Source organism: Ranitomeya variabilis, chromosome 7 (genome assembly GCF_051348905.1).
Source record: "Ranitomeya variabilis isolate aRanVar5 chromosome 7, aRanVar5.hap1, whole genome shotgun sequence".
Classification (NCBI taxonomy): Eukaryota; Metazoa; Chordata; class Amphibia; order Anura; family Dendrobatidae; genus Ranitomeya; species Ranitomeya variabilis.
This window is the reverse complement of record NC_135238.1, coordinates 21,949,748-21,970,154: the sequence shown is the minus strand read 5'-3', so window position 1 is coordinate 21,970,154 and position 20,407 is coordinate 21,949,748. Positions and strand designations below refer to the sequence as shown.

At 45.5% G+C, this 20,407-nt stretch overlaps 2 protein-coding genes across 3 annotated transcripts in view; one reads left to right on the top strand and one right to left on the bottom strand.

Moving 5' to 3' along the window:
* Positions 1 to 2,701: 2,701 nt before the first annotated feature.
* Positions 2,702 to 13,010, top strand: ZNF598 (zinc finger protein 598, E3 ubiquitin ligase). The gene is made up of 13 exons (XM_077274437.1): positions 2,702 to 3,104; positions 3,984 to 4,183; positions 5,525 to 5,637; positions 5,754 to 5,883; positions 6,115 to 6,326; positions 6,873 to 7,090; positions 7,303 to 7,420; positions 7,835 to 8,022; positions 8,141 to 8,237; positions 8,995 to 9,782; positions 10,052 to 10,190; positions 10,364 to 10,505; positions 11,341 to 13,010. The coding sequence occupies exons 2-13, from the start codon at positions 4,007 to 4,009 to the stop codon at positions 11,689 to 11,691; spliced, it is 2,673 nt and encodes an 890-aa protein (XP_077130552.1). The 5' UTR covers positions 2,702 to 3,104; positions 3,984 to 4,006; the 3' UTR covers positions 11,692 to 13,010.
* A 1,671-nt stretch (positions 13,011 to 14,681) lies between these two features.
* Positions 14,682 to 20,407, bottom strand: part of SYNGR3 (synaptogyrin 3) — a 35,732-nt gene continuing 30,006 nt past the window's right edge. The window contains exon 4 of one of the 2 annotated variants that reach the window (XM_077274438.1): positions 14,682 to 19,059. In XM_077274438.1, the coding sequence (XP_077130553.1) occupies positions 18,850 to 19,059 (210 nt within the window). In that variant the 3' untranslated portion in view covers positions 14,682 to 18,849. The other variant, XM_077274439.1, reaches the window with a different exon arrangement.

The following is a 20,407-nucleotide window of genomic DNA, read 5'->3' as shown; positions in this document are numbered from 1 at the left end:
GAGTGCCTCTATACACAGAGTCATGAAGAGTGCCTCTATATACAGAGCCAGTCAGAGAGTGCCTCTATATACAGTGCCAGTCAGAGAGTGCCTCTATATACAGAGCCAGTCAGAGAGTGCCTCTATATACAGAGCCAGTCAGAGAGTGCCTCTATATGCAGAGCCAGTCAGAGAGTGCCTCTATATACAGTGCCAGTCAGAGAGTGCCTCTATACACAGAGTCATGCAGAGTGCCTCTATATACAGTGCCAGTCAGAGAGTACCTCTATATACAGAGCCAGTCAGAGAGTGCCTCTATATACAGAGCCAGTCAGAGAGTGCCTCTATATACAGAGCCAGTCAGAGAGTGCCTCTATATACAGAGCCAGTCAGAGAGTGCCTCTATATACAGAGCCAGTCAGAGAGTGCCTCTATATACAGTGCCAGTCAGAGAGTGCCTCTATATACAGTGCCAGTCAGAGAGTGCCTCTATATACAGTGCCAGTCAGAGAGTATCTCTATATACAGAGCCAGTCAGAGTGCCTCTATATACAGAGCCAGTCAGAGAGTGCCTCTATATACAGAGCCAGTCAGAGAGTGCCTCTATATACAGTGCCAGTCAGAGAGTGCCTCTATATACAGAGCCAGTCAGAGAGTATCTCTATATACAGAGCCAGTCAGAGTGCCTCTATATACAGTGCCAGTCAGAGAGTATCTCTATATACAGAGCCAGTCAGAGAGTGCCTCTATATACAGAGCCAGTCAGAGAGTGCCTCTATATACAGTGCCAGTCGGAGAGTGCCTCTATATACAGAGCCAGTCAGAGAGTGCCTCTATATACAGTGCCAGTCAGAGAGTGCCTCTATATACAGTGCCAGTCAGAGAGTGCCTCTATATACAGAGCCAGAGAGTGCCTCTATATACAGTGCCAGCCAGAGAGTGCCTCTATATACAGAGCCAGTCAGAGTGCCTCTATATACAGTGCCAGTCAGAGTGCCTCTATATACAGTGCCAGTCAGAGTGCCTCTATATACAGTGCCAGAGAGTGCCTCTATATACAGTGCCAGTCAGAGTGCCTCTATATACAGTGCCAGTCAGAGAGTGCCTCTATATACAGAGCCAGTCAGAGAGTGCCTCTATATACAGTGCCAGTCAGAGTGCCTCTATATACAGTGCCAGTCAGAGAGTGCCTCTATATACAGAGCCAGTCAGAGAGTGCCTCTATATACAGAGTCAGTCAGAGAGTGCCTCTATATACAGTGCCAGCCAGAGAGTGCCTCTATATACAGTGCCAGTCAGAGAGTGCCTCTATATACAGTGCCAGTCAGAGAGTGCCTCTATATACAGTGCCAGTCAGAGAGTGCCTCTATATACAGAGCCAGTCAGAGAGTGCCTGTATAAACAGTGCCAGTCAGAGAGTGCCTCTATATACAGAGCCAGTCAGAGAGTGCCTCTATATACAGAGCCAGTCAGAGAGTGCCTGTATAAACAGTGCCAGTCAGAGAGTGCCTCTATATACAGTGCCAGTCAGAGAGTGCCTCTATATACAGTGCCAGCCAGAGAGTGCCTCTATATAGAGCCAGTCAGAGAGTGCCTCTATATACAGAGCCAGTCAGAGAGTGCCTCTATATACAGAGCCAGTCAGAGTGCCTCTATATACAGTGCCAGTCAGAGAGTGCCTCTATATACAGAGCCAGTCAGAGAGTGCCTCTATATACAGTGCCAGTCAGAGAGTGCCTCTATATACAGTGCCAGTCAGAGTGCCTCTATATACAGTGCCAGTCAGAGAGTGCCTCTATATACAGAGCCAGTCAGAGAGTGCCTCTATATACAGAGCCAGTCAGAGAGTGCCTCTATATACAGTGCCAGCCAGAGAGTGCCTCTATATACAGTGCCAGTCAGAGAGTGCCTCTATATACAGTGCCAGTCAGAGAGTGCCTCTATATACAGTGCCAGTCAGAGAGTGCCTCTATATACAGAGCCAGTCAGAGAGTGCCTGTATAAACAGTGCCAGTCAGAGAGTGCCTCTATATACAGTGCCAGTCAGAGAGTGCCTCTATATACAGAGCCAGTCAGAGAGTGCCTGTATAAACAGTGCCAGTCAGAGAGTGCCTCTATATACAGAGCCAGTCAGAGAGTGCCTCTATATACAGTGCCAGTCAGAGAGTGCCTCTATATACAGAGCCAGTCAGAGAGTGCCTCTATATACAGAGCCAGTCAGAGAGTGCCTGTATAAACAGTGCCAGTCAGAGAGTGCCTCTATATACAGTGCCAGCCAGAGAGTGCCTCTATATAGAGCCAGTCAGAGAGTGCCTCTATATACAGAGCCAGTCAGAGAGTGCCTCTATATACAGAGCCAGTCAGAGAGTGCCTGTATAAACAGTGCCAGTCAGAGAGTGCCTCTATATACAGTGCCAGTCAGAGAGTGCCTCTATATACAGAGCCAGTCAGAGAGTGCCTCTATATACAGAGCCAGTCAGAGAGTGCCTCTATATACAGTGCCAGTCAGAGAGTGCCTCTATATACAGTGCCAGTCAGAGAGTGCCTCTATATACAGTGCCAGTCAGAGAGTGCCTCTATATACAGAGCCAGTCAGAGAGTGCCTCTATATACAGTGCCAGTCAGAGAGTGCCTGTATAAACAGTGTCATGCAGGATGCAGCCATCTTTCACTGTCTCTCCCTCCTGCCCTTTATGTAGGATTTACAGCAGTGTGTCGCCTCCACCAGCAGGGGGCCACATGTAGCAAGGGTGATAGATTTGAGTCATCCGGAGCATCAGTGAGGGCCGTCTGCAGTGGACGCTCTAACCTTTGCTAAGGCGTACTCTATGGTTCGCTTCCGGCGGGATGCGTCAGCTGCGTGACGTCTGCTGCCGGTAACGTGTACGCGCTGCTCGGAGCGAGGGTCGGCTCCGTGTCCACCCGCAACTACTAACGTCAGGCGGGAGCTCCCTAACGGCGGCAGCAACGCCTGTTTCTTCAGCTATTCCTCAGCCCAGCGCGCAGCGCTGCCTGTCGCTTTCCGGCCTACACAGCGGACTCTCCTAGTAACCTACCCGGGTGGCCTTTACTCCGAGTCTCACTGTTCACCAGGAGAGCCTCTTAACCACCGGTGTACGACAACTGTATCCTTACTGATCATCACTAGTGCAGCCCACCCCCCTCACTGATCACTAGTGCAGCCCACCCCCTCACTGATCACTAGTGCAGCCCACCCCCCTCACTGATCTCTAGTGCAGCCCACCCCCTCACTGATCATTAGTTTAAGGTCACCTCCTCACTGATCACTAGTGCAGCCCACCTCCCTCACTGATCACTAGTGCAGCCCACCTCCCTCACTGATCACTAGTGCAGCCCACCTCCCTCACTGATCATCACTAGTGCAGCCCACCTCCCTCACTGATCACTAGTGCAGCCCAACCCCCTCACTGATCACTAGTGCAGCCCACCTCCCTCACTGATCACTAGTGCAGCCCACCGCCTCCTCACTGATCACTAGTGCAGCCCACCGCCTCCTCACTGATCACTAGTGCAGCCCTCTCCTCCTCACTGATCACTAGTGTAGCCCTCCCTCCTCGCTGATCACTAGTGCAGCCCACCGCCTCCTCGCTGATCACTAGTGCAGCCCACCGCCTCCTCGCTGATCACTAGTGCAGCCCACCGCCTCCTCGCTGATCACTAGTGCAGCCCACCGCCTCCTCGCTGATCACTAGTGCAGCCCACCGCCTCCTCGCTGATCACTAGTGCAGCCCTCCCCTCCTCGCTGATCACTAGTGCAGCCCTCCCCTCCTCGCTGATCACTAGTGCAGCCCTCTCCTCCTCGCTGATCACTAGTGCAGCCCTCCCCTCCTCGCTGATCACTAGTGCAGCCCTCCCCTCCTCGCTGATCACTAGTGCAGCCCTCCCCTCCTCGCTGATCACTAGTGCAGCCCTCCCTTTGTCTTTCTGCCACTGTTTACTGCTCTTGTCACTTGGGCCGACCTCTTTCCTAATCAGAGGCGCAGCATTTATCTCCCATCCGCAAACCATGGCAAAGTCGGGGAAAACCGTGGATTTGGAGGGGAATTGTGTCTTGTGCTGTCAGGAGATGGACGTATTCGCTTTTGGGAAATGTGACCACCCCGTCTGCTACCGCTGCTCCACCAAGATGAGGGTGCTGTGCGAGCAGAAGTACTGTGCCGTGTGCCGGGAGGAGCTGGACAAGGTGAGTACTTACAGGGCTCTCACTGTACAACTACACCCCCCAGCAGTGTCGGGGCATATTGGGAGCTGTAGTTTATCAGTTTATCAACACCTGGGGTTGCTGCAGGCTGCTGTTCCCTGCATGGAGACATAACACATCTGATCACTGACTTCCCTGATTTATTAGGGTCGAAGAAAGAAAATTGACAGGTTGACTTTGGACTTGTCTCATGAATGGGGTATCTCAATACGGGGGCGGCATTGACCCTTGTCAGTGACCCTAAAATTCTGCTGAAAAGCAATCACTGCACCTTCAAAACCACTCAGCCATTAAGGTTGCGGGTTTTAAGGGTGACACAGCAGTGCTGGCAATCAGTGTCCCGATGGGGGGGGAAGTAGACACAAACCAGGAGATATATCTACACCCATACGACAGTTCTGTATCAGACCGCTGTAGGGTGGACAGATCCCCCGTCAGTCTGTATGTAGGCTCGCCCAAAAATGTGCTGATTACTGATTCACTACTACCGACCTTTCTCCTGTGAGTCACCAGTACTGGTAGTGCTGGCCTGCTGCCATCCCTCCGATCCCTACTGACAGGCAGGTCCAGTCTGATGTGTTTAGTGAATTTGCCTGGGATTAATTGTGCTTTTTTCACATTATATTTTTAGGGATCACTTTCTCTAAACCTTCCGCCTCTGCCACACATCTATCAGAATGAATTAGAAAACTTTGGCCCCCATTGCTCCATAATTTATGGGGTCTTTTCTCAACGTTGCGGTTTTAATTATCCAGACTTTTTGGGGGTAATGTCGTTTCAATAATTAGCACATTTATTTTGGGGCAATGGCCCGCAATGCAATAACGGAGAACAAAATCTACGGTAATTCCATTTTTTTTATTTTGAAGACTAATATGAGAAATTCTACTTAAAAAATGCAAAAGAGCAAAAATCAAATCAAGTTTGGCCAAATTTCTAAAAACTTTGTGCACAATTTGGATGAATTTGTTGCAAAATCCTAACGGCAAAAATCAGAAACATGAGACAGAAAAATGACTTCAAGGAGTTTTCTCCCGAGGCGCCACCTCTGACCATGGAGCAGAGTTATAATATTGGACATAACACACAAGCGGGGTGTCACTGGTTCGGAAAGAAAGCAGCCATGATTTTCTACTCCAGGACAACCCCTTTAAGAAAAAAATATATTCAATGTTGTCTGTATTGCTGTAAAGTCTTTGTGCAAATGTTGTTTTCTTTGAAGATGTTTCTGCATTTTGTCCGTCGCCTCGCTGCTTTGGGTGTGGTTGGGATAATTCTCTTGTACCGGCTACGAATACGTCTCTTCTGGCCTCGTCTTTACAGGTCGTGTTTGTGAAAAAAGTTGCTCCTTTCTCGAGCATCGACACGTCCCAGATGCAAAGTGAGAGGAGACATGACATCTACTTCAGCGATGGAAAACTCTTCTCTCTGTTCAGGTAAGTGAACTTGAAAGGGAACCTGACATTGATATGGGCGGCCTGAGGCTCCCGGGGGCGGCCATGACTGTGTGATAATGGCTGTGATGGGGCGTTCACAATTAATTCCATTTCAGACAGTTACTACAACATGAATGTCGCCTCTGCCCTGAGATGAGACCCTTTCACGCCTTTGCTGACCTGGAACAGCACCTGAGAAAACATCACGAGCTCTTCTGCTGTAAACTCTGCGTAAAGCACTTAAAGGTGAGAATATTCTACTTCCAGTCCAAATGCGAATGTCAGGACAGGAGCAGAGCAGCTGCAGTGCAATATAGCAGGGGAAGTAGGAAGGGATTATACAGTCAGCTGCCAGAGGCTGAAGTAGACTCATTCCACCAGCAATTCTCTTATAAAGCCGCTTCAAAAACCACATCACTCTTCTTTGCCCTAATAATTGTATGCAGCACCTGATGAGATGTTCTTCGACACTTCCAGAATTTTACTTATGAAAGAAAGTGGTATTCACGCAAGGACCTTGCTCGGCATCGCATCCAAGGCGACCCAGAGGACACCTCTCACCGGGGCCATCCACTCTGCAAGTTCTGTGATGAACGCTACCTCGACAATGATGAATTGCTGAAGCATTTGCGCAGGGACCACTATTTCTGCCACTTCTGTGACTCTGATGGGGCCCAGGAATACTACAGGTAGGTGACTAAAGACAGTGGTGTCAATTTAAAGGGCATCTCTTGCCAGTCTGGGGCTGCCCTCTTTATTGAGGGATAGAGTGGGTGGCATCAGACTGGGGATATTGTAGATAACCACCAACACACGTGGTTCCAATAGTTACTATTTTCCCCCTAAAGGATCCGACTTTCTGAACTTTTTTTTTTTAACCATGAATTTGTATTAAATGTAAATAGTTATATTAACAATCGTTTAGCCTCAGTCATCGTACATTGTTACAGGAATTTCCTCAAAACATTAAATTATTATATTTAGCCAATTTTAATATTTTGAGACTTTGTGAACTTAACACACCAAATTGCCCCCTTTCACAGCAAGGTGGGTTATGAGATGCCATACTGCATGCCGGAATCCCACTGTCTGGAAATTTGGACTGGTTATTACTAGAAAGTCTGATCTTTTAGGGGGACATAAGAATCACTTGGGTCCTCTTTTGTTAATAGGTGTTATGTAGAAAAATCACCAGTCTGGCGTGTGTATAATATTGCTTATATTTTCTGCCGTAGCGACTACTCTTTCCTGCGAGAGCACTTCCGGGAGAGCCACTTTCTGTGCGAGGAGGGAAGATGCAGCACGGAGCAGTTCACACACGCCTTTCGGAGTGAAATTGACTACAAGGCACACAAGACCACGTGCCACAGCAAGAACCGCGCCGAGGCCCGCCAGAACCGCCAGATCGATATTCAGTTCAGCTACGCACCCAGACATAATCGCAGGACGGAAGGTAAGCGCCGACTTGTTAATATCACAGATGACTTCATCTGATGGAAAAGTTTACTTCTATTTTCTTACTGTCAATTCCTTTTAATCTGGCAACATCAGGGTTGTGTGCCATATTGTCAGATATAGTGTGAATTAACAAGTGTTGTATTAAAGGAATTTCACATTATTTTCAGATGTTGATTGTCATCAATGCCATTACGTCTTTTGTTTCAGGTATGGTTGGAGGAGAAGACTATGAAGAGGTGGATCGATTTAACAGGCAGGCGAGAGCAACAAGGGGGATAACCCGGGGAGGTCAACAGAACCGCAGGGGGAGCTGGAGGTATAAAAGGTGAGCCGTGACTGATGTGTCAATCAAGGAGGTTTGCAAAGCTGCTCTGTTTTTTTTTGTGTTTTTTTTATATTCGCTAATGAGGGCATAAAGAAAAAAAAATGTCGTACAAGGGCTTTGTTTTGTTTTTTTGTTTGTTTTTGCGGGATGAGTTGTAGTTCCTTTTACTGTACAATATACTGGAAAACTGAAAATTCCCAAGTGTGGAAAAATGGAGAAACAACACCCCCACGATTCCTGCATTTGTTGTTCTCTCTCTCTCTCTCTCCCCCCCCCCCCCCCCCCCCCTTCTTCCACTCCCCAGTTTCGTTATTGTAGCGTTCATTGTGCACAATCCATATTAGGACAGATCTGAAAAATGGATGCAAATGTCATCAAACTCTTTAATTGCTTTCTTTTCTTGATACTTTACAGGGAAGAGGAGGATCGGGAAGTTGCCGCTGCCGTGCGAGCTTCTGTTGCAGCAAGAAGACAAGAAGAAATTGGAAGGAAACAAGCACACGAAAACGGCGATGGCTCGAAAAGTAGGATGGAGGAATCCAGAGATCCTGAGGAAGGACGCAAACCAAAACCAACCCCGAAATTCTCTGGCGACGCCACAGGTGACATGTATTCATTTATTTTTTTTATGCACACTCTGGATCGGAAAATTTTTGCTTCATCGTGACAATTGTCGTAACAACCTGCAAATCTTTTTTTTTTTTTTTTTTTTTTTTTAAGGTCCAAAGGAATTAAGTATGATGTCAAACACCTCAAATGGGGTACTGAAACCAGAGGATTTCCCTGCTTTTGGATCTGCTGTGGCTGCACCACTGAGGTACGACCATCTTTTATGGAGGGTTAACCTATTCTGATGCTGAGGAGTGTGGGGTTTCCTTTTTCCTGTTCTGCACTGCAGAGTCTGCTGTAGGTGTTCTTTTCTCTACACCGATGCACAGCTTGTACCATTAACCTCTCTCCCCCCTCTGCTGCTAGTTCCCTTCCTCCCTGTCTGTTCTGCAGACTTTGGCACTATCTTCCTCTCCAGGCACTAATCTGCTTTATACATCCTCCTCCTTTCTGCTATCTTACACTGACACAACCAGGAGCTGTGTGAGCCAAAAGCAGCAGCACGGCCAGTTATGAACAGGTGCTGCACAGACTCTACGTTTTAATGAATGTTTCCTACCTTTTTTTGGTGTTTAGTATTAAAATGAACTGTAAAAAAAATTAAGTCAGAGCCAAAGTGTCCATAGCCTTTAAATGCACCAAAAACATTTTTCACAGCTGTGAATCCTTGATGTGTTCATTCTTAATTGGACTGTCCTATGAATACTGCTCACCCTACATAGGTGATAATTGCCTTATCGATGATGCTTCTACCGAGCGCAACAACCGGGGTCCACGTGTGCCCCATTTGAATGGATCAATGATTCACGTGTGCTGCCACCTATATCAAACTGATGAAGATCACTGAGCACAGCGCTTGTTGATTTTCGTCAGTCCCATACACAATGAATGGAGAATATGCAAAACTGCATCCTTCCTGAGGGATCTTCCTTTTTTTAAGAGTTTCCATTTCTTTTCATTTGCAGCGCCCCAAAACCACCTACTGCCAAACTGAAGGAAGAAGACTTTCCCAGTCTGTCGTCCACCGCAGGCTCTTCCTCGGCATCACCTTTCCCCGCTGGGCTGTCATACACTTCATCTGCCCGGTCCTCTAATGCCTTCCATGAGGAGGATTTCCCAGCCTTGGTGTCCAACTTAAGAATCGGTAAACCACTGTCGGCTGTCACTTCCGCTTGGGCAACTTCTTCTTCTAAAAGTACCACAAAGGCCTCTACTCCTACTGTCGCCACTCCAAGCAAACAATCCAAAAAAGCTGCCTTGCCGAACTTACCAAAAGGCCCCAACAAGAAAATGCAGAAACCTCCCTCCTTATCGGAGGATGAAGATGACGGTACTGGGATGACTGCACAGGAGTTCCGCAGTGCTCCTACCATGATCGATATTTCTAAGCTGCTGACTACCTCGACTTCTCAAACCAACGGGAAAGGCAACAAGAAGAAGCGAATGGGATCAGAGAAGCCGAGCAATCCAGTCGCAGGACTGAGCGCAGAAGAAAGGTCGACAAGTTCCTCTCTAAAAGAGAACGTCACAGAGATTGATCGCACCCCCACACCGCCCGCCACATCTATCCTCAGCGATAAGTCCAATACCGTGGTGAATGGGCTCAACGAGAAGAAGGTACCAGACAATGGAAGTGACCGTAGAGACCTCCCCGAGCTGAAGACGTTGCCCAATCCAGGTCCAGAGTACTCTGTGCAAGATGAAGATTTTCCAGCATTGGTGAACAATAATTTGCTGAGGTTGCCGCCACCAGGTAAAGTGTCATCCCAGTCATTAGAGTGTGACTTACTGCTATGTCACGTCGGCTTAGGCCGGTTGCACACATTCGTTTCTGAGATGTATGGACTAGCCACGATTCTCCTCAGCCTCATCTATGCCTTTGCGGCTTTTAAGTGCAGGTCAGGAGACCTGTGGCCGATCCATCCATCATGGTCAATGCTCAGATGTGTGAAATGCTTCATTGCATCAGTCCAGGCCATTTGACACTGGTAAGACGATCAATTGGTGCCTTTTCTCTTATAGGGTTTTGCCCGGTGGTGACTGCCGCTCCTTTGCCTCCACCTCCGGGATTGTCTGCCTCTGTGGGGAAGCCTCCACCAGGATTCACCAGTGCCTCATCGTCCTCTCTTCCTGCACAGCCGCACACCAAACCAGTAAAGGAGTGAGTGACTGTGCTTAAACTTTTTTGTTTTTTCTTCCCCTTATATTCTTGACACTAATCCACTCTATCCTGATCTGGATGGTCTGAGTATAATATTACTTGGATTGCTGGGAATGATGCTCTTGTCCTTGCCTACCTATAACAAAGCCTTTTTGGTTTCTTACTTTTTAAAGGGTCTCATTCAGCAGGACGTACTTGATACCTGAAAACTTCCAGCAGAGAAACATTCACCTGATCAACTCCATCAAAGATTATTTGCACAGCGACGAGTCTAAGTTTAACGAATTTAAATCCCATTCTGGCAAATTCAGACAGGTAATGAGCGGTGCGGGGTACCGCATCGGGTGTGTATGGGGTACGGCGCTGTGTCTTATACAGCTGGGACATTGTGGTCAACTTTTGCTTTGCTACTTTGGCCACATGTTGTGGCTATTAGTCTACACAAGGTGGCATCTGATTTTCCTATCTTATAAGGTAATTACATATCTCTTGAATATGCCATCAATTGATTCAATCCTAAGAATGGAAAAAATAAGTAAGGGGATGCAACACTGAAATCAGGATCAATTGGGGTCCAAGAGGTTGGCTGTTGCCAATCATAACTTAATGGCATATCCTAAAACAAATCCTCTCATAACCACAGAATAGACCATAAATGTGCTATCGCTTGGGTTCTGGCTGCTAAGACCCTCACTGATCCCAAGAACAGACAACTGTGAACTAAGCGTTGTGCGGCCTCCTCTCATTTAATCGTCTATAATACAGTTAATTGAGCACAAGTGACTTTGGAGACCCTTATTCTTATTCCTTCCAGCAATCAAATGTTTATGGGACAACCCATTATAGAGAACCTGTACACAGTGCGAATTTGATATTGCATAATGGGGGTTGAAATTAGTTTGACTTGACTTTTCACACGCTAATGTGAGTGGAAAATTCACACCGAATCCGCATTATGTGCATTTACAATTTTAACGTGCAAATGTCTTCACACATCTGGTGCAGTTTCTCTAACCTTTAGGCTTTCAGGATGCTTAGAGTTGTAGTTGCCATTCCCCACAGGTTGCTCAGGATTTTTTGTTATATGGATGATGTTTTTTTTTTTAACATTATTTCCAAACTTTTTATGTTCTTATTTGTTTTCTTCCAGGGCTTGATATCCGCGTCCGAGTATTACAGAAGCTGCCGCCAGCTTCTTGGGGAGAACTTCAGTCTGATATTTAACGAGCTCCTGGTACTTCTTCCGGACAACGGCAAACAGCAGGAGCTGCTCTCTGCCCACCAAGAGCTGCGAATAGAACAGAAACAAAGCTCCAACAAGTCCAAGAAGAGCAAGAAAGCTGCCTGGAAAACGGACTCAAGCTCCCCCGAACTGGACTATTCCACCTGTCCCACCTGCAGCCAAGTGCTGGCCCCGCAGGACGTTGCATATCACAAGACATTGCACCTTGAAGACAATGACTTCCCCTCCCTACAGGCCATCAGCCGGATCATCACTTAAGCTCTGTGGGACGTCACCCAGGTTTTGGGTGTGCAGTTTTCAAAAGGAAAGAGAAATGAATAAAAACAAATGCACCAAAAATAGTAAAAAAAGCAGAAATCTCGACGGCAAAAAAATGTCCGCCCGGTGATAATAAAGTATATTATTACGATGCTCTGCGTGGCGAAATATATGATGTGATGACGTCGTCACCGAGTGCAGAAGGCAACTGAGTCGTGCCACCCTCTGAAGAGCAGGGTGGCCAGGCTGGATCGCTGCGGCTACCACAAAGCACAGCTTCTTTTACTGCAGAGTCTGCAATATGTTCGTGGCAATTGGGGCCATTTTTTATTTAATTTTTTTTTTCTCATTGGCCTCATTCTGTTCAATTAAATCCCGGATTGGATAAGCCTACGTATGACTGGTTTTATAGACGGCGAGACAGGTTTTTGATTTTTTTGTGGGAACTGGTTTTATATCCGTACGTGAGACGTCCAGGAACGTTGCCCGTTTTTGGGGTTAGTCGTGTGACAAAAGACATTCGTAAACTTTTTTTTTCCTCCCAGATTCATACGTTTCATATTGAGAAACGCTATGGGATTAATTCACACAGCAATAAAAATTATTGGTATCGGGAAAGCTTTTTTCATTCACTGATTTGTGGAATAAAAATGCAACATCTGAACGTTGCAGAAGTTTCCGTATAAAGTGACTTTGCCGTATACGAGGTGATGTCATTGCGGTAATCGTGTCACAATTGCGCTCCAAACTGTTCCATTCAGAACGTCAACACTTTTTAGTCATCCCATCCTATGGGGGCAGTATCACATCATCTCTCTTGGTTTCCCCTCGGCACGGACGATCTGCTTTGGTCTCGTCCAGGCCAATCCGTAATTTATAATGACAATCTTTATTGACTCTCTTCAGTTTTAATTTCTTCTCTGGTTCAGAGATTTGCTCTTGACGCTCCCCGATCATGCCTTTATAGACATTTTGTCAATACGTTACCGCTGTTGGAAGGAGGCGCCTCCGATGTCAATGACTATTTCGCCTTCTAACATCTGGCGCTGCTTATCTGACTGGTCCAGACCTCCACAGTATTGAACCCGTGAATGTTGTGCAATTGTTACCGCCGTCTGTCTCATGTCATGTGCCTTCCGGGGCAGATTAGTATTGTTTAAGCTGCTTGTGGTAGTGACTGGGTTAATACCGCTGATTACGAGGGTTTCTTCAGTTTCTCTTCTGGAGTGAGAACTAAATGTATTATGTGCACAGGGGCAAGAGAGACTCTGCCTGACAGATACTGGACTGCATTGGTCAAATTAAAAAAAAAAAATGTTGCTTGATTGAAGACTCATTTTTATAGCTGCAGTAATGCTGACTGGTCACTTGGTGGCGTTGGTCCATATTTTGTATAGTAGGTATTGGCTGTAAGGAAATAAGCCCCAATGTACAGGAAAAGGCCTGATAGCCGATAACAATCTGCCGCCATCCGTCCTGGCTGTCTGCATGTAACACATGGAGATCTGAGCTGGCCGTTGTGTCGCCTCGGCCATAAAACAGCAGCGGTGTCTGCTAGGTATAAAGATCATTACTCCACCAACAACCGGCGCTCCTCAATGTCCCCAGCAGGTCGTGTAATAATCCCCTGTGCAATATTAAGGAAATCCTGAAACATTGAGGACCAGAGGTGAGGAGCCCGATCTACTACTGCCCCTATCATCTATCCCCCTTCCCTGCCATTGAGTATTATCTTCTACCACAAAACCTACCCGCTTCTCCACCCTCCATTTATACCATTTACTATACTCCTACCTTCTGCTCTTCACCATTAGCCTCTACCTCTATACTCTTTCCCACCATTTATCTCTGCATAAACCTCATCTCTTTATACTTTTATTTTTTTTTTTGCTTTTTCTTTCTACCTCCCCTATGTTTTACCCTCTGTTCTTACTTTTATCCTTGTCCTCTACCTCTAATCCTAGCCCCCCTAAATCTTCGCCTCTTCTCCTACTCTCTAGTTTTCAACTCTACTTCTATCCCTTTACCACAACTTTACCTTTACTCAATACCTTATACCATTACTCTTTACTCCTACTCTCTGCCACTGTGTTTTTACCCTCTAATACTACTACTCCTACCCTATACTCCTACACTCTACCACTACTACCCCTACGCTCTACTCTCTACACTACTGTGTATCTTCACCCTCTAGTCCTACCCTTTACCACTGCCCTTTACTCCTTCGCTTTACCCCTCTATGCTCTACTCCTATCCTCTACCGCTATCTTCTATCACTACTCTCCACAACTACTGTCTCTACTCCTACGCCCTACCTCTGCTCTTTACTTCTATCCTCTATTAAGTCATTCCCTCTACCTCTGATCCTGCCTTAAAATCACCTTCTACATATACCTTCACTTCTACTCCTGCCCTCAACCGCTTCTATAATTCACCTTTACTCCTACTTCTATGTTCTACCTAATGTCCTACCCCTTTATACCTGGTATTAAAGGGAATCTGTCAGCATACATTTGCCATGTAACCTGAGAGCACCATGATGTATGGGCTTGAGAGCCTGATTTCAGTGATGTGTCACTTACTAGGCTGTAATTTGCAGTCACAATAAAATCGGTGTTTTATCAGCAAGAGATTATCACTACAGGACTAGCTGTCTGGTGCCTCCTTGTCCAACCATGCCCCCATAACTGATTGGCTTGTTTCTGTGTACACTGTCAGAAAGCTGCCAATCAGTAGTGTGTGGGCGGGGTTATACAGAGCTCAGCATTCCGGGTTCTGCTAGATTTGCAGCTGAGAAAACTGTCACAACTGCTGCACTCAGTAAAGTAAGTGATGTATTGCTGGAATCCGGGTCTCAGCCCCTACATCGTGCTGCTGTCAGATTACATAGCAAAACCTGCTGACATATTCCCTTTAATAAGTAACTCTTTCACCGCTCCCATTCCATTTATGTAGCAGTCAGGTGGAAATAAAAATATAGCACATTCCTCTTCCAATTAATCTTCTCTTTTTTTTTATTATTTCTTAATGTACAGAAAACAAGTTACATTTCCGACACGAGACGCTACTGAAAACGCACAATCACAGATTGTTCTTTCAGGAGATACGATATATACAGATAATTGTAAACATGTCACTTTGTTTTTTCCAGACACACACAGACCACACGGTATAACTGACACGTTTGTGCACTGTCTCGGTTTCCCTGTAGACAGGCCCTGGTATGAGTATGTGACGACCAGCGAGCGTGGAGAAATAAGTCCTATAAAATGCGCTGATTATGGGGCAGATTGGATCTGAGCTGGAAAACCCTCTATTGACATATATGCCAGAGTTTTCACCCTTTTAAAGCCCTATAGGCGAAGAATCCACAACCTGTTGTAAAACTACAACTCCCATGTTGCCCTGATGGCCGATGAATTTTATTTGAAAAATAAAAAAAATCAAGAAAGAAGTTTAACCCCTGTCGATCTGGTTTATGTTTGCACCTTTGTGTCAGTGCTGGAATGTGTCACTTCTCCCTACAACCAGCATCAAACCTCTCCCAAATGTCTGTCCTGTGTAAACAATAACAACTTTTTTTTTTTTTTTTTGGCAGCTCTATATTACAAGGTAAGATTCCTGGGTTGGGGGGCAAATGCTTATTCATTCCCCCATTGTGCAGTCTGAGAGGTTAGTTGTTGTTTTTTTTTTTAACCTTTTATCTACCACAATCAAGACGGGGTTTTGCAGTCCCTGGCATCCGTACAGTCCCATATGTGACCTTAATGGGTTATTCCTAGCTTCACAGATGGATAGTGCTTGTAAAAACGAGCACTTTTGAAGTTTACTGCTTTTTAAAATTTGCAGCCATTCTTGAGATATTAACACTTTCTTTTGTTTACAGCTCGTTGCCTGGGAGACCGACCACTGCTGCTGCCTAGCTTGTAAATGCTGCTGTGCAGCCGGACTTAGGTGGTAACGGCGCCTTCCAGCAATCTTTCCCAGATTCAAAACAAGCTCAACATTAAAAAAAAAAAACCTTGTAAGCACAACACATGTTCTGCTGTCTGGCAGCGGTGGTTGGTTTCTAAGGCAACAAACTAAAACAAAAGATAACTGTTAATATCTCAAGAACGGTTGCAAATTCTAACAAGCAGTGAATTGCAAAACTGCTCATATTTACCAGCACTATCCAGCAATATCCATGTATGAAGCCGGGGCAATAACCCTTTAACTGAAGACAGCAGTTCTCTAAATGGACCTGGTTTCAAATTTTTCATCTTTCATTCATTTTTTTTTTTTTGCCATGATGACATTTGACCTTGCCATCTCTATAAATTAGATGGGGAAATCAGAAAGCACTGTTGGGGGGCAGGGGCAGATCTAAAAAAAGGTTGCCCACCATTAAAGTGTATGTTGTTTAGCTCTGTGTGCAAGTTGTCACCACCAGGGGGAGCTCTCTCCATATGGCTTTGTACTTGCTGGCAGCTCTCCCATCTATCAGCTGCAGATTCCGCCGTTTCTACGATTCCACATAAAGAAGCGATGCAGCGCCCTGGACACAAATCGTCCAAGACGCACAGAAATAGCTAGAATACATTTCTATACACCCAACCTTGTCTCTTGTCTGTGCAACTTATTCCCCTACCAAGGTCATACTGCAATACCAGGCATCACCGAAGGGCAAGAGTGGCGCTATTTCTGGAAGACAGCAGCCATGTGTTTCTACTTTCCAACAACCCCCCCCCCCCCCCCCCACCTTCTTGAATATTATTTTGTCAGCTATGTAGATTTACCCTGTAAACCTAGGACAGCATGCTACCGTGGATGTGTGCCCCTAGCCACTTTCCTGCACCCTACATTCGTTACTATAGGCTGCATTATGCTCCAGAGCTGCATTCTCAATTCTGCTATTAGAGACAAACCTGTCGTTCAGACGCCACTGCTCCTAAGAGACAGTTTTCCTGCATCAGATTACTGTACAGGACAAACAAGGACTGCTGCGAGATTTCAGCTCTGAAGCCTGCAGAATAGTGAATGCAGCTTTGGAGTAACTGTAGATTGATTCTGGTTGTCATAAATCAATAATGGACACAAAGTGAAGATGTTTCACCCGATTTGTGGTAGAGAAACAATTATCAGGATCCTGGCCTAGTGGCCACAGTGGTAGCCCACAGCTGCCAGATGGAAATCGTATAAACCGCCTCCTACCTTCCGGAATCCCCAGCGCCTCTTCCAGTTAGTCGGCATCATGTTATCTGCTGCAGCAATGATAATGCGCTGGGCATACAAGCCAGAAGAGGCCGGGTAATAATAATCTTTATTTTTATATAGCGCTAACATATTCCGCAGCGCTTTACAGTTTGCACGCATGGAGGCAGATCACTGGGCTCCCATCAAGCAGCCATGGACTACCGAAATGGCCACTGGACCAGGGTCTTGCAGACCTATTCGCTCCTCTTTAGTTACTTTCTTTACTAATTTACAGTTAAGGTCCTAATCAATAGTTCTTCAAAAACTTATGACGCCTATTTCATGGGAAAATTCAGTACTACATTATGACCAGCAGGTGGCGCTGTTGACACAGTCTGATTTTCAGAATGCGGTAACTGAACGACCAATCACGTGTGGCCTTTTTCTGGGGTATTGCACACACTGTAACACATGGCAGAGATTTTTTTGCAGACTGAAACCCCAGAAAGAACTTTGCTTATGTCAGTCCTTGCTGAAACCAACCACATCCACAAGGATCACACTGCGTCTCACACTCCTTGCAATCTGATTGTTTGTGCCTTACTTTTTTTTTATATTGCTCGCATGAATAGATCTTTGGATAAATCTGTGATCAGCATAACTTATCCTGTCCCTGGATGACACAATATTTTTTTAAAATTTTAAAGGAGATGGTCACCTTTGAGGACATTATTTGTACTTAACTGCATGCATTTTGGGATGAAAACAATTTTTGCAATTGGGTTTCATTAAAAATGTTGACTTTTGCGAGCTCTTGCACATGTAGGAGTTAACTGAGGATCCATCAGAGAGCTCCTACTGATAGGGGATTTGTAACTCTGTCATCTGTCTTCACATTGGATTCACATGGCAATAAACACACAGCCGATGAATGCATTAAGAATTGTGCAATACTTCATTTCTCCTGTGGTGGCGCTGCAGGTCACTTGGAGGTTCTCAGTCGTGGCCATAATCAATTTGACTGGAGGAAAGGGATTATCTAAAGCCTGCCATATTTTGTGATGCAGGACAGGAGCTGTCGCAGGTCCATATTCTGGTTATTGATGGAATGTTCTCAGGTGAAGGGTTTTTTCTAACTTTATACAAAAACCTGAGTGTATGAATAACGCTAAAAAATACTAATATGCTACTCTGTCTGGCCCATTGTAGATAGAACAGGTTCTATGAAATGATTCCATATGACATAAAATGGTCAGGTGCCCTTGCGGCTGCCAGTTTAAAGTGGACCTGGCTCCTATCGGAGGGCAGCATTGGATAGAGGAGATAATCAACCAAATCTGAAAGCCCTCTTAAAGGTAGCGGCCGGATAACAAATCTGAGGTCACCATTGGATAGAGGAAAAAACGACGAACTCGGCGATATATAGTTTTCTATGGTTTGATTTGCCATTTTTGTCATAAAAGTTGACTAAATGTTGCTTGGCTGAGGCTGTGAGTCCTATTTCCTCCGCCCACATGACTCACAGGCTCAGACCAGAGCAGCATTTATTCAACTTTTAAAATGAAAATACTAAATTAAACCATAGAACACATTATATCCCCGAATTCGTTATTTTTTCCTCTATCTGATGGTGACCTCAGATACGTGATCCGGCCGCTTCACTTTAAGGATGGCCAGGTTAAACATCTTGAGATACCTTTATTGAACTGCTAGCCCCCTTTCCTACGCTGATTGATGTCCCACCTTTAAAGGAATGCTTTGTTACTTAAAAAAACAACTTAAAAACAGGAAACCCTTTTTGAAGTGATCACAAACAAGCAATCAATGTCACAGTACGGAGTGCACTGTACATCTAACTACGGGGGTAATTCCGGCAATCACATCGAGAATGTACAGCAGGATACGGCAGTCACTTGATTCTCCGCGCGGTATCAGTACAGCGGTTGTGTCTGCAGACAAACATCCGAGGCTCACCCATCCCCATCAGTACGAGGGAGCTTGGTATCCCTTGGGGCTGATGTCTGCGTTTTCGGTGAAAGGAGGACTTTGATAGGTTTCTGTACTTTCAATGCCGCTGCCTGTGGGGTAGCCTGGGTATCCGGCGTTGGGTCCAGGGGCGAACTGGTCCGTGGCAAACAGGGACATATCGGTTCCGAGGCGGAATCTCTGGTAGGCTTTCAGAGCCATTGCAGCCTGGGTGGGATGTTAAAGGGTTAATAAGCAAACGAAGGGTTAAACATAAGTCAGTGACAAGTGATAGGTTATGCAGGCGATTAATAAGCCGAACAGGATAGGAACAGTTTTGGTGTGAGGGGTTGTCCACCTTTAGGGACAATTTTTTTTAAAATGCATGTATTTAAGGTTAGAAATCATTTTTGCAATTGAGTTTTATTAAACATTTTGCACCAAAATTTGGCTTATACCGGATCGTCGTTTCCCGGCGCTGTCGACTTTGATGTGGTCATAAATCAGCTGAGAGGAGCTCAGAAAAAGACAGATAAAAGAGATAAACTGCCATCATTCAATCTGAAGGAGCTCACTGATGGATTCTCAGTTACCTCATTCTGCACTAGTGCAATAGGCTGTAGAAGGCGAACGGTGCAAAATTATTAACGAAACCCAATTATAAAAATGATTTATAGCCCCAATTACATGAATTTAAAGAAAAGATAAATAAATCGTCCCAAAAGGTGGACAGCCCAATTAAAGCGAAGACAGACATTTTAGAAATTAAATTAAATTTTGTGAATTTTTGCCCATGTGTAAGTCCTAGGTTACATCCTACACTGGCGCTAAGAGGATTATAGTGAAGAGGAAAAATGGGCATGGGATGTATCTTAAAGAAACCCAGCTCATTTAAAGGGATATTACCTTTAAGAGATGCATTACAGACTACTCCTTTTATAATTTCAGAAACTGCACCACCACTGACTATTGGTTGTGTGTGATATTGAACGTCAGCTTTGTTCACTTAAATGGGGCTGAGATGCAATTCCAATCACAACCTATGGTCAGGGGTGGCGCTGTTTCTAAAAGAAAGGAGCCATGTTTTTCTAATCCTGGAGAGCCCCTTTACACCTGCCAACTCTACTAACCCAAATGTGGGCAAACGACTGGACCCCATAAACTAAGGGCCCAAGGAGATATGAGTACATATGCCCGATGCATGGCAAGCTCAGGTTGGGACAGTCAGGACCCTCCAAGGGTCACTTTCGATGGGTCTCCCCTTTAAACATGAGTTTATTAGCTGGGGATTAAGGACGTGATAGGAGACAGAGAGCAGAGACACAAGGAGGGGATCAAGGAATAATCCTCTGCTCCTCTTCCCCAGAGATCAAGTCCCGCAATTTTTCCATGGCCAATAATGATAGATAAGCCTGAAATAGGAAAAAACAGGATTAAACATATAATGCATGCGTGAATTCCAATAATCCAAAAAGTCTGATGATCCGGGGTAGTTATTATAGCATGGCACAAAATGAAAAAAAGAGAAATTCCACATACAGTGGGCGACAGTGATCATAAAGTTGAGACTGAGCTG

Coding starts and splice junctions, on each gene's coding strand:
- ZNF598 (XM_077274437.1), top strand. CDS start 4,007: ATGGCAAAGTCGGGGAAAACCGTGGATTTGGAGGGGAATTGTGTCTTG. Junction 4,184..5,524: donor GCCGGGAGGAGCTGGACAAG/GTGAGTACTTAC, acceptor TCGTCTTTACAG/GTCGTGTTTGTGAAAAAAGT. Junction 5,638..5,753: donor AAACTCTTCTCTCTGTTCAG/GTAAGTGAACTT, acceptor ATTCCATTTCAG/ACAGTTACTACAACATGAAT.